The sequence below is a fragment of the Pempheris klunzingeri genome, chromosome 9 (genome assembly GCF_042242105.1).
Source record: "Pempheris klunzingeri isolate RE-2024b chromosome 9, fPemKlu1.hap1, whole genome shotgun sequence".
Taxonomy (NCBI): domain Eukaryota; kingdom Metazoa; phylum Chordata; class Actinopteri; order Acropomatiformes; family Pempheridae; genus Pempheris; species Pempheris klunzingeri.
Window position 1 is genome coordinate 142,521 of NC_092020.1, and position 12,817 is coordinate 155,337.

General features: G+C 37.9%; 2 protein-coding genes across 3 annotated transcripts in view; both read right to left on the minus strand.

Annotated features, from left to right (window-relative positions):
- Window positions 1–1,662: 1,662 nt before the first annotated feature.
- Window positions 1,663–9,850, minus strand: cd74a (CD74 molecule, major histocompatibility complex, class II invariant chain a). The gene is made up of 9 exons (XM_070837266.1): window positions 9,671–9,850; window positions 8,372–8,541; window positions 7,851–7,951; window positions 7,696–7,749; window positions 7,530–7,613; window positions 7,359–7,437; window positions 6,649–6,852; window positions 6,481–6,543; window positions 1,663–2,569 (listed from the first exon to the last, which is right to left on the minus strand). Exons 1-9 carry the CDS (start codon window positions 9,757–9,759, stop codon window positions 2,562–2,564), a joined length of 852 nt encoding a protein of 283 aa, XP_070693367.1. The 5' UTR covers window positions 9,760–9,850; the 3' UTR covers window positions 1,663–2,561.
- A 969-nt stretch (window positions 9,851–10,819) lies between these two features.
- The window catches only part of LOC139207526 (bifunctional heparan sulfate N-deacetylase/N-sulfotransferase 1-like), a 40,828-nt gene continuing 38,830 nt past the window's right edge, over window positions 10,820–12,817 (minus strand). For both annotated transcript variants that reach the window (XM_070837264.1, XM_070837265.1), the window contains exon 15: window positions 10,820–12,804. In XM_070837264.1, the coding sequence (XP_070693365.1) occupies window positions 12,685–12,804 (120 nt within the window). In that variant the 3' untranslated portion in view covers window positions 10,820–12,684. The remainder of the gene's footprint in view (window positions 12,805–12,817) is intronic.

The window sequence follows — 12,817 nt, forward strand, 5'->3', positions numbered from 1 at the left end:
ATTCTCCAGGCTAAAAGTTTTCCTGGCTTCTCACCTTGATCATGGTAGCCTTGTTTCAACCACATTAGACTTTTGGCACTTTCATCTGTGGACATTTTATTATATTTAGCTCTCAATATAATCAATTCCTTTTGTTTTAATGGATCATCTCTTGCATATAGGTCATTTTCCAATATTTTGATTTGATTTTCCATTTCCATTTTATAGTGTTTTGTTTTATAGCTGGTGTAGCTAATAATCTCTCCCCTAATGAATGCTTTAAATGCTTCCCATCTGACAGAAGCACTAGTTTCATCAGTATTTAGTGCAAAGAAGCTGTTAATTTTAGAGCCAATAGTGTCATTTTGACTCCAGTTTATACATTTATTTAAAACTCCCTGTTTTGCTAATGATGGTGTTAAACGCTACTACATACTACTTATCCCAGCTAGGGAACTGTTTGGTTAATAATATACAAGCTCTATGATTTCCAAAAATCTACAGCTACTACTGGTCCAAAATTTCAGTGGAAAAACATGAGTCTTCACTCAGTCTTCACTCAGAGCATTTACCGTCTGGTCAGTTCAGTTGTAGATTGTGATCATTTGTTGCAAGAACAGTTGACTATGTTCAGTGTCTTTATTCTCTCTTGACTCTCTGATTTTCGTCTACAGGCATCCGCACTACCCTTCCATTTCCTCACATCTCTAAAATAAAGGGGGAGGAAGACCATTCTGATCTTATATCATCTGCACCTCTCCACACCTCAAATGATGCTGTCAGGCATGTATCCCATCAACATCAACAATATGAGAAGATACCATGATGCTCCCATCACTGAGGGGGTCACTGTGGACAGAATGCAGTGGTGTAACATGTAATAAGTGCGTTCACTCAAATACTGTACTAAAAGACAAGTTTATGCTACTTTACTTGAGTATTTCCTATTTATGCAATTTTCTGCTTTTACTTGATCTCAGGGAAAAATATGAAGTTTTTACTCCACTTCATGTGTCTGAAGGCTTTGGTTACTTTGGTTTTCATACCCATCTGTCATGATGAATCAGGTTCACTGCAAGCAGGATAAGCACTGTAGACAATGGATGGATGGATGTTTCTTAAAAACTGCAGGATTAAGTGCTCCTTTATGGTTTATGAAAATGCTTATCCTTAGTACTAAGCTTAATTAACTATTTAAAGCCCTCCCTGGATTAACTGAAAGACTCACTCACTTTTACTTACAGTAAAATACAGTCCCGCATGCAGGATTTCACATTGTGGTACGGAATCTTAATTTCAATAAAACATCTGAATACTTCTTCCACTGCTGCCAGAAAGCAAGGTGCAAGCTGACAGTTATTAACGTATATCTTTTGTGCCGATCTCTGCTTCGTCATGATCTTGGGACATGAGGAAAGAGGGAGGGATAGGCGGTTGTAAAATCATGTACAGAATGAGAATAAAAGGATTGAAGGATTATTGAATAAGCTTTGAAACTGTTACAGGTTTAGGTTCTTGAACAGGAAATTAAATTAATCTGATGCGCCTCAATTAAAAGTGAAACTGAGTGAGTAGTGTCGCTGTATCTAATCATGTTATAGTTTATTTAGGTCTTAGCTCGTCTGTAGCTTCAACAGTTTTTTGATCTCAGTGACTGGAGTTGAAGATATGTATAACAATTCAAACAGTTAGGAAAACTTTATTTAGCCTTCTCCTTGTTCCTCTTCTTCTTTACAAACACCTATGTAGAAAAATCGGTTCCCCATATGGTTATACCCTTTAAAAGGTAAGTTCACCCAAGTTACAGAACTCTCATTTTCAAAACATCCAAACATATCTCTCATCCATCGAGCCATGGAGATTATTTGTTTATTGTTATTAAGCCTGGTTTTCATTTGTGGCGCTCATGGCATTGAAAAACAGTAAAAATGTAACAGTAAGATCTCTTTCAAGAAACAATGTCCCCATTACACCGAACAAGCCAAAGACGTCAGTGTGAACAGTTTTTATTGGAACTACTTTCCATCAAAGGAATAGTTCCTAAGAAAGCTGTCCCTGATGTGGTCTGTAGATTATCAGAGTAACCGTGCTTATTGATTCTAGAAAGAGTCCTAGTTGTTAACATCTTTAAGCGTATCTTTTCAATGCTGTGTGCACCATAAACAGACGTCCTAAAATTGGAATTATCTCTATGTCTAGATACTATTAGAGGTAAGGGACAAAATGTGGAACTTGGGCAAAACAACCTTTTAAGCCATCCTTAGGGACAAACACATTTAACACAAATATCTGGGTTAAAATGTCAATGAAAACACACCAAAATTGATATGTCAAAAAAGACAAAAAGTGGAAACATTAAGCGCAATAAACTGTAACAAGTCTCTATTGATTTGATTTAAAGCAGCCAGCAAAATGTTGAAATCATGAGATTATAGGGAAAAATAATTGCTAACTGATTAATGCGTGATGGAATGAAAACAACTGCTGCAAACAGGTCACCATCCAGCTTAAAATAATTGTATTCTTAAGTCTGCGAAGATTGGTTGATGAAAAGAAACACCCAGCGCGTTGCTTCATTTGCTTCACTCATCTGGAAAAAAGAAAAACACAACAAGTGATGATGTGTAGCAGTCTACAGTTGCTTGGGAATTCATATTTAACCCTTGTGCACCCCTTAAAAAAATCATGACGTTTTACCCTCGATGCAAAAAATGTTCTGTTCCTAAAAAGTGCTATAAAAATATTATACATTCATATTTTTTTTCACTTTCAATGCATTAAATCTTTTGACCAACTTCAGTCCTAATCATAACTATTAAGTTTTCATGTATTTGTCAAATATTTTTAACCCTTTAATGCCATTTTTGCAATATAAAACTACAATTAATTCATGAGAAAAACACAAAATATTAAATATTTTTCATATACTAATTGCAAACTGGAATTTTTTTGGGGGGGTATTACAGTCTTGGATATGTCAATAATTGACAATAACATTGATTTGAATGCATTATTATTTTTTGAGCAGTTTGACTTTATGTAAAAATGTGCCACCTTTTACCCTCGATGCAAAAAATGTTCTGTTCCTAAAAAGTGCTATAAAAATATTATACATTCATATTTTTTTTCACTTTCAATGCATTAAATCTTTTGACCAACTTCAGCCCTAATCATAACTATTAAGTTTTCATGGATTTATTAAACATTTGTAACTTTTTAGTGCCATTTTGGGAATATAAAACCAAAAATTTCAAATGAGAAAAACACAAAATATGAAATATTTTTCATATACTAATTGCAAACTGGAATTTTTTTGGGGGGGTATTACAGTCTTGGATATGTCAATAATTGACAATAACATTGATTTGAATGCATTATTATTTTTTGAGCAGTTTGACTTTATGTAAAAATGTGCCACCTTTTACCCTCGATGCAAAAAATGTTCTGTTCCTAAAAAGTGCTATAAAAATATTATACATTCATATTTTTTTTCACTTTCAATGCATTAAATCTTTTGACCAACTTCAGCCCTAATCATAACTATTAAGTTTTCATGGATTTATTAAACATTTGTAACTTTTTAGTGCCATTTTGGGAATATAAAACCAAAAATTTCAAATGAGAAAAACACAAAATCTGAAATATTTTTCATATACTAATTGCAAACTGGAATTTTTTTGGGGGGGTATTACAGTCTTGGATATGTCAATAATTGACAATAACATTGATTTGAATGCATTATTATTTTTTGAGCAGTTTGACTTTATGTAAAAATGTGCCACCTTTTACCCTCGATGCAAAAAATGTTCTGTTCCTAAAAAGTGCTATAAAAATATTATACATTCATATTTTTTTTCACTTTCAATGCATTAAATCTTTTGACCAACTTCAGCCCTAATCATAACTATTAAGTTTTCATGGATTTATTAAACATTTGTAACTTTTTAGTGCCATTTTGGGAATATAAAACCAAAAATTTCAAATGAGAAAAACACAAAATATGAAATATTTTTCATATACTAATTGCAAACTGGAATTTTTTTGGGGGGGTATTACAGTCTTGGATATGTCAATAATTGACAATAACATTGATTTGAATGCATTATTATTTTTTGAGCAGTTTGACTTTATGTAAAAATGTGCCACCTTTTACCCTCGATGCAAAAAATGTTCTGTTCCTAAAAAGTGCTATAAAAATATTATACATTCATATTTTTTTTCACTTTCAATGCATTAAATCTTTTGACCAACTTCAGCCCTAATCATAACTATTAAGTTTTCATGGATTTATTAAACATTTGTAACTTTTTAGTGCCATTTTGGGAATATAAAACCAAAAATTTCAAATGAGAAAAACACAAAATCTGAAATATTTTTCATATACTAATTGCAAACTGGAATTTTTTTGGGGGGGCAGTTACATCCTTGGATGTGTCAATAATTGACAACAACATTGATTTGAATGCATTATTATTTTTTGAGCAGTTTGACTTTATGTACAAAATATGCCACCTTTTATGCTTTGTGCAAAAAAATGTTTTGTTCCTAAAAAGTGCTATAAAAATATTATAATTAATATTCTTTTCACTTTTATTGCATTAAATCTTCTGAAAAACCTCAGTCCTGATCATAACTATTCCATTTTCATGGATTTATTAAGTATTTTTAACTTTTTAGTGCCATTTTGGGAATATAAAACCAAAAATTTCAAATGAGGTAAAACACAAAATATGAAATATTTTCCATATACTAATTGCAAACTGGAATTTTTTTGGGGGGGTATTACACCCTTGGGTATGTCAATAATTGACAACAACATTGATTTGAATCCATCATTATTTTTTGAGCAGTTTGACTTTATGTACAAAATATGCCACCTTTTATCCTTTGTGCAAAAAATACTCTGTTCCTAAGAAGTGCTCTAAAAATATTATACATTAATATTTTTTTCACTTTCAATGCATTAAATCTTTTGAACAACCTCTGTCCAGATCATAACTATTCAATTTACATGTATTTATGAATTAATTTTAACCCTTTAATGGTATTTTGGGAATATATTGACAAATGATGAGAAAGGTCACTCAGTGGAGCAGGACCTGCAGATCACTGTCATGTATACTTTGCATCCATACTTGCTGTACTTGGCACAATGGGTCCAGACCTTTCTCTGTCCCATGCAAAATGTGCACTGCCTGTACCTCTTTGAGGGCCTGGCTTCTCCTGCTGGCTCTTCCATTTCCTCTGACATGATCCACTAGTGTGGCTGCTGCTGGTCCAAGCAGCAGCCGCACTAGTGGGTCTTCCAGCTCCAGCTCAAGTGAGGAAATGGGTCTTCCAGCTCCAGCTCAAGTGAGGACATGGATGTCCTCACTTGAGCTGGAGACCCATCTGGATGAATTTCAGGTGAAGCCTCCCCTGATATGTCCTCAGTGCCTGTGTCTGTGCCGGACATCTCCTCCTCGTTCTCAGGCGACTGCAGGACAGCAGTCAGAGCCTCCTCTAACACAAAAGTGTCTCTTCATTGTCACTGAGGAAATGACCAGCCAGCACCAGCTAGGTGCAGCTTGAGGTTTGCAGACACAGCACCTGTATAAACATGCTGCACTGTAAACCAAAACAATAAAAAGACTGCTTTGGTCAAAAAAAAAAAAAAAAAACGTTTCCAGGCAAAAAAAAAGCTAGGGTGCTCCTCCTTAGATTCTTTGACCTTTTGACCTTTTGACCTTGATTGCTTTTTACAAGTGCTGTAGTGTGTCTGGGGGCTTCGAATAGGTGTGTGTGTGTGTGTAGGTGTGTGTTTGTGGGCGGGGGGGTGAGTGGGTGCATGTGGTCTGTAGTCATAAGAAAGATAGCGATAGGGATGTGCAAAATGTGGTGAGCAAAAATGACTTTCTAACTCCCTGTACACAAACACACACACACACACACACTCATCAAATAATTTGTCAAAACACACATTCATACCACACTTTTACATCACTGCCAACACACTCAGACCATTTTAGTTGGAATCATGCATTCTGCTGGGGAGCAATAGTGAGAAATGCAACGGAAGTAGGATTCACTGAAACAGCATATAATGGAGCCCTCAGCCATATAGTGGAAAATGATGTCAAATGATGGATAATGAAAAAAACTACAATTTTCAAGCCAAAAGCTTAGATTGAAAAGGTAGTCATAAGTAAAACATTATTTTATGGTGTAATTAAAGTAGGATCAAAAAGTGATGTTTTAATGGGAGTCAATGGTGCAAAAAATGTTTTAAGGGTGACGAGAGGAACTTTCTTCTCTCCACAGTGTATTATAATTCTATTAATACATTCAAAGTTGAAATCTTAAAATGTGGTAAAAGACTGACATCCCTGCAAAATTTTGTCCCATTATCATTAAAATTGGCAAAATTATTGAGTATTTTTAGTTGAAAAATGCAAAAAATGTACCGAGGGGTGCATAAGGGTTAAACAATTAAACCACAAAAAACAGATTTTAGGCCCTCACCATCAACAACAGAGATCTTCTGCATCAGACTGGGTGCCATCATCCCACGATGAGGAAATGGCACTAAAATGAACATTAAAAATTAGGAAATTAAGTTACGTAATCATCATGACAGCCTTGCATAAAAAGCCACAGATGAATCTATATATATATCTATCTGTCTCGTACCTCTTCTCTGACAGTCTGGGCGGCCACGAATGGCGGTGCCTTCGATGACTGTGCCAGTCTCGTCCACACACCAGCAGAAGCCGGTGGCGGACCAGCACTGCATAGGCTTGTAGCGGCCCTGCTCGTCGCACTGGGGCTTGTAGGAACCGATCTTGCCGTGTCCGGGTGAAGCCTCCAGCTGGCATTTGGTCTTGATCAATGAGGCTGAAGGATGGAGAGAGTAGAGAACACTGGGATGTTAAAGGCCCGCTAATTACTGGTAACTGTAGCAAAGTTTAACTAATAAGTGTACATTTTGAGAAATACACATGTTCACTTTCTTGCTGAGAGTTAGGTGAGAGGATGCCAGCTCATTTATTATGAAGCTACAGCTAGCAGCTGGTTATCTTAGCTTAGCTTAGCACAGAGCCTGGAAACAGGGGGAAGCAACAAGCCTGGCTCTGTCCGAAGATAACAAAATCCACCTACCAGCACCTCAGAAAGTAATTAACACCTTACATTTTCATCTGTGCAAAAACTGAAGTGTAAAAACAATAATTCATGGTGTGAAACTCCTGAGCCCCACACATGCCTGCTCAGCATATCTCTCCATCCATATTGTGACAGTAGTAGCCTACACTACAGCCACAGTCCTAAAACCACCTACTGGAAATGTAGGAAAACCAGCATCTGTATGTATGCTGGTGAAGAAAAAAAAAAGTTGCAGTAACCTGGCGCAGCTGTTGGGGGGACAGGATTCTGCTGGGCCATCTGGAAGATCAGCCAGTAACGCATCCAGGACTCGAAGCTCTGCAGAGCACAAAACGTTAATGTTAATGTTAATGTTAATGTCATTTCTATTTAAGTTTTAGTGGTTTCCATGTAAACATGTGAGGCTTTACCTTCCATTCGCTCTCATTCATGTGCTGCTTCAGGCTAAGCAGGTTGGCCAGGAAGGTCTGGTTGAAGTGCGGCAGCTTGGTGTCCTGCTCAAAAAACATGACCAGAGCTTAGTGGCAACATAACATCAGCAATGTGAGGACACACTGGATACTGAGTGCAACATACCTCCATTAGGTCCTTCACCTGTTTCTCCACACTGACAACAGTGTCCTGCACTTTCTGATGGAAGGAAACAGAGTAGTCAAATAACTCAATTGAGTTAAGTAAACAAGTTTATTGCCACTTAGGGTTTTTTCTCCAGGAGGCAGGTGAAAACCTACGGTTTCGGGTTTCTCAGCTGGCTTTGTGTCATCCTCTGAGGTGAAGTCCCTTAGCAGAGGAAAGCTGTTCATGGGCATGTGCATCCTCATTGGAGCCAAAGCTGTAAACACATACAAACAAACAAACAAACAAACAAGTAAATTAGATCTAAAATGTCATCATTTACACTGAACAAAATGCAGACGACACATAATCAAACCACTCAAAAGGATGTTTGCCAGTACAGTAACTCTGCTAGATAGAATGCTAGATAATATGCTATGATAAATCAATGTGACACTGCTTGAAATGATAAACTCAACATAAAGATAACACACAGCTGATTTCTTCCCCCTGTGAATCACCAGAAAACCTTAGATTCCTCTGTACAGCTTTCAGATCAAGTTACTTAAAGCAAACTCTCACTTCCCTCTCCGGCCCTTTCCTCCTCCTCCTGTCTGGTGAAGACTATTACTCATAAATGTCACATCCTACTTGGACCTCCCTATCTGGACTTTAGGACTTTAGAGCCTCCTTTTACCCTTGGGTGAGTGGGTCAGCTGTTTTCCCAGCCTCTCTGAGTTCCTCTGCAGCGAGTGGATCTGCTGCTTCTGGTTGAACACCATATAGGCAGTGAAGACCTGACTGGCCAGCAGCAGACATGCCAGGGTTACCAGGCCTGTCACCTTCAAAGCACGACTGTTGGAGTCCCTGAGAGAGAAAACGTGTTTTGTGAACAGGGTGAAGCAGCAGGGGAGAGGGGATAACAAGTGTGGAGGAGTGAGAATAACATGACGCACAGCCAAACTGAGATGGTGGGATACTAACAGTGGGATGTTAAATTATACAAAATATTCCAAATTATTTAAGCTACTTCAGGGGAGTCTGCTGTGTGTGTCATTTTCAAAGTACAGCGGATTTGTTTTGACGCTGAATTTGGAACGTCCAGCACTCAAAAGAGCCCCATATGTAAAACCAACAATCTTGGTACTATCCCCATTCTAAAGAAAAGCAAATCAACATCACCATCTCTTTGAAATTATGATATTGTTACTTATAGTTATATATATAAAAGCCTTAAGATAAAAACACAGACAGCCCTTTTCTCTGCTGCTAATAACGAGCCAATAGAAAGTGAGCATCACTTGTTACTAGGTAGACTTCTTTCCCTGGTGTAACAAGGAAGTAGACTTATTTAGGATTTACAGTTGTAAAATGATTTCATTAACAGTTTTGGTACACTGAAAATTAATGAAACCAATGAACCGTATACCCAGAAACTGGAAAACTTTCATTCCCATGTGCTGTATGTAAACAATGTCTGTCAGCTCTAGTTTATGTTAAGAGGATAAAACTCAAAACATGTATAACAACAAAATCACCATTAAGCCCAATTTGAACACAAGAATATTTCTCATACATAAGAGACACTGTTAAATTATAACACCCATAAATCATCTGTTTTTCTACATTGACATGTTTGGCCAGTGTTTTTTTTCTCTGTGGTTAATTATGAACCAATAGGGTGACAGCATCACCAGTTTCTAGGTAGAGGTCTTCTCTTGGTTTTAAGCGTCTGAATGAAGGTTAATGAAGATGCTATAAAACATAAATGCAAAAATAAAAATAAAAAAACTTGTTGTAAAGCGCATGTTCTGTAGGTGTCCTGTATGTGAACTATTCACTTTAAGCTTAAAACTTATAATTCACGGGTTAATTGTGATTTATAGCTCGTTTTGAATCTCAGAGGAACGCAGACTTTTACTTGCAAAGAAGTTTCGAGCCTCTGCGGAGCGAACAGCTGTTATGACTTTACATTTAAACGACAGGTTCCTCTCACCTCCTGGGTGTTCCGGGGAGAATCAGAGCCTCCTCACTGCCTGCCAGGCTGCCTCTGGCCATGGGAGCATCTTCTGCAGAGTTGGCCATGGTGTTTTTTCCTCAAAGCTGCAAAGTGAAGAAGGTCCCGTTGGTCACGCAGATAAACAGCTCTGACAATAAGGAAGGATAACCAGGCAGGTTGGTAGGACGAGGTGAAGGGATGTGGAAAGTCCCCCTTACTTAAAAGCGTCGCTCAGTGGGGTTGTGATTGGTCAGATCACACCACCGTCACTTGTTGATAGAGGCAGCTTAACAGCGAAGGAGTGTGGTTTTATTGACTTTCTGAATTTCACCCCCAACTTCTCCTGTTTTAAGATATCTTATGCCGTTTGCGCTAATTCTAAGATAAAATTGTCCCTTCAATTAATGTAGGAATCGTCATTAATACACCACTTGTATTATTGCGGTAGTGAATGCTTAAAATACTAAGATTTATTTGTAGTTTAATTTTACTTTTTGCAAGGGTACAAAGGTGCTTTACCAAAAGGAAATGTATTTCCTTAGAAGAAATACACAAGAAAAAATATTACTATTGCCTCCGATGTCAACAGTAGAGTTAATAACACTATGCACATACATTACAAAATGCACTTACATTCTGAAGTATTGTCGGTAGTAACCATTAGAACATGTGATTTGTGGTAAAGTATTTTAACTTTTGACAATCATTTTTAAGTGCAGTGATTCATTTGTTATGTTGGCCAGTGTTTACTTCCTGGGCTTCATAGCATTTTCCCAACAAGGAATTAAAACAAGATAACATGAGCCACATGTTAATCTACCTTTGGTTAAGTTAAACGCCAGAATTAATCAGAGGTTTATTCTGTTGCTGATCAGACGTACGCTTTGTGCAATTCTGAGTGATTTAGCTGTTCGCTTCCAGAAAGTACCTTGATCATAAAGTGAAACCAAAAGACTGACAAATCTGGTTTTCAACCATATCAGACACCATGTCAGACGCTGATTTAAGTTTCTAGAAATCTCTGCACAAAAGCCAGTGACCATTATCCTGCTTGCTTTGAATTAGATCAATGCACAATTAAATAACAATTCAACCGAGAAAGAAGGGAAAAAAGATCCAACTATTGAAAAATACAGTGGTGTTTTATTTGCAAATTAAAAAGCACCGACAATATTAGTTACACTGTAAAAATTATTGACAACAATTACAAATCTTTATCATACAGTCCAGGAGATTAGTACCATCATTGCTGTTATGTGTTATCACTTAATACTTTATATGGAGAGACTCAGTACCTGCGTACAATAGTTGGCAGTGAGAGGACATGAGAGGAAACAATCTTAGCGACACATCTCCGCACAATGAAATAATCCAAGCTCCCCTCAGTACAGCACTGACATTTCACACTATGGGAATGGGCTGATGGAGAGTGTAAACCCAAACACATTCAATAATTTAGGTCTACAGAGGGTTGCGTATTATGTACATTACAAAGTCAGGAAATAAAGGACCAACATGTGCATTGTTATTACATCAGAACATTGTACAAAACTATTGCAATAAGAGCAGCTTTTTGTTATCTATGCTTGACATCTAGTTGCAGTGGTAACACCTCGACCAACAACCAAACGTCTGTGTGGTCTCACTGGGCATACTGTTGGTTTTCCTGGCCACTTTAAAAGGTTTTTCCCAGAGACAGCTTTTTCTCCCCAAACCTAGACTCATCTAGTAAATGAAATGAAACAAAATAGAAGACAAAATATACAGTTTTGACAAAAAAAAACAATGCTGAAAATGGATTTGAAATGCACAATCTTGTCCTGTACACTATCTGAATCTCTCAGACCAGAGTGTTTCATTAAACTTACAGTAGCTAGCTTATGATCTTCTTCACAGATTGTAGCAGGATCCATTGTATTAGTGTGCTTTCCAGTAACCTGTATATTCAGAATCAATGTTCACTTGAGTGCCTTAAATATTGTGCTTTCAACACCTATCCTACTATTCCTGCTTTAGCCAATTTAATGGTCAGGGAACCGACTACAGATGAGGCCGAGCTGGACAGTTTAACAAACCAGTATACTGTACATCTGCCCTAAACCAGAAAACTGAGCTAAGATGTTTAGTTTTGGTACATTCTACAATAATGCATTGCCATCAGCATTATAGAAACGTTAAAACAAAATCAGAGTAAAGAAAACAAAACATAAAACTTAAAACGAACCCTCAAAAGTCCATGTGGTAATATTTTAATGAAGATTCTGTCCTGGCACTTGTAAATGCGATAACTAGATTCTACCAAGGCCTATCAAGTAAGGCTACAACATGCAGCCTGAGTCAAGACTCCAGATATCCCATTCTCCTCTCATACAAACACTTCACTTATATCAAAGGCATTTGCAACCAATGTCTCTCTGCCAGTCAGGCTGCCATCCATTTAAGTCAATGTTATGGTGCCTGTTTTAATGCTCTCCAAACACTACAACTCATAGATGGAGATAAAAGTGATATTGTGTTCATCTCTTCCACCTGTTTCCCAGAGCTGAAACTGCTGAAGACTGCTCAAGCTTCAGGCTTTTCTCTTGAAAAAAGTCCTGAAGTTCATGCAAAGAAGAGACGGTTTGATTAAGAAGAGCAGGGATGCGATTATCAAACACTGAAGGTCTCTCTTGTGCACCACTGAGCCTTTCCTCCTCCTTCAGGACGTCATTAGAGCCCCATGGTCCTGCTTCGTCCTGCAGGGAGTGACGGCGTGTCGAGGCTCAGGGAGAGAGGGGAGAGCCGTCAGCTGCTGAAAGCAACTATGCCCTCTTCTCGCTGACAATCCTGTTCATTTGGGAAGATCGCAGTTAGGTTTTGAGTTCTACCTGGGCATCCCATCCTCAAATCCCCTTATATTTCAGTCAAAACTATTTGGGATCTTCAACATTTCCGGCCACTCGGCCAGTATCCCCCAGCAGGGCGGAGCAGTGGTTCAGTGCGTGGAGCTGCGGTCTCCCCCTGTGGTGCTGCTACCTGGTGTGGACCAGTTCTTCTCTGAGCCAGCTGGGCAGCGGCTGACCCATCCTGTAGAGCAGCTTGGACAGCTCAATGTTGTGATCCCTGTAGTACTCCCTCAGGAACGCCTGGGACTGGAGGAGACAA

Excerpts from the sequence above, each read along its gene's own strand:
- cd74a (XM_070837266.1), bottom strand. The coding sequence starts at position 9,759 with ATGGCCAACTCTGCAGAAGATGCTCCCATGGCCAGAGGCAGCCTGGCA. Across the intron at positions 7,750-7,850 it reads CAGCTGAGAAACCCGAAACC|AAAGTGCAGGACACTGTTGT; the intron begins GTAGGTTTTCAC and ends TCCTTCCATCAG. Across the intron at positions 7,438-7,529 it reads TGAATGAGAGCGAATGGAAG|AGCTTCGAGTCCTGGATGCG; the intron begins GTAAAGCCTCAC and ends TGTGCTCTGCAG.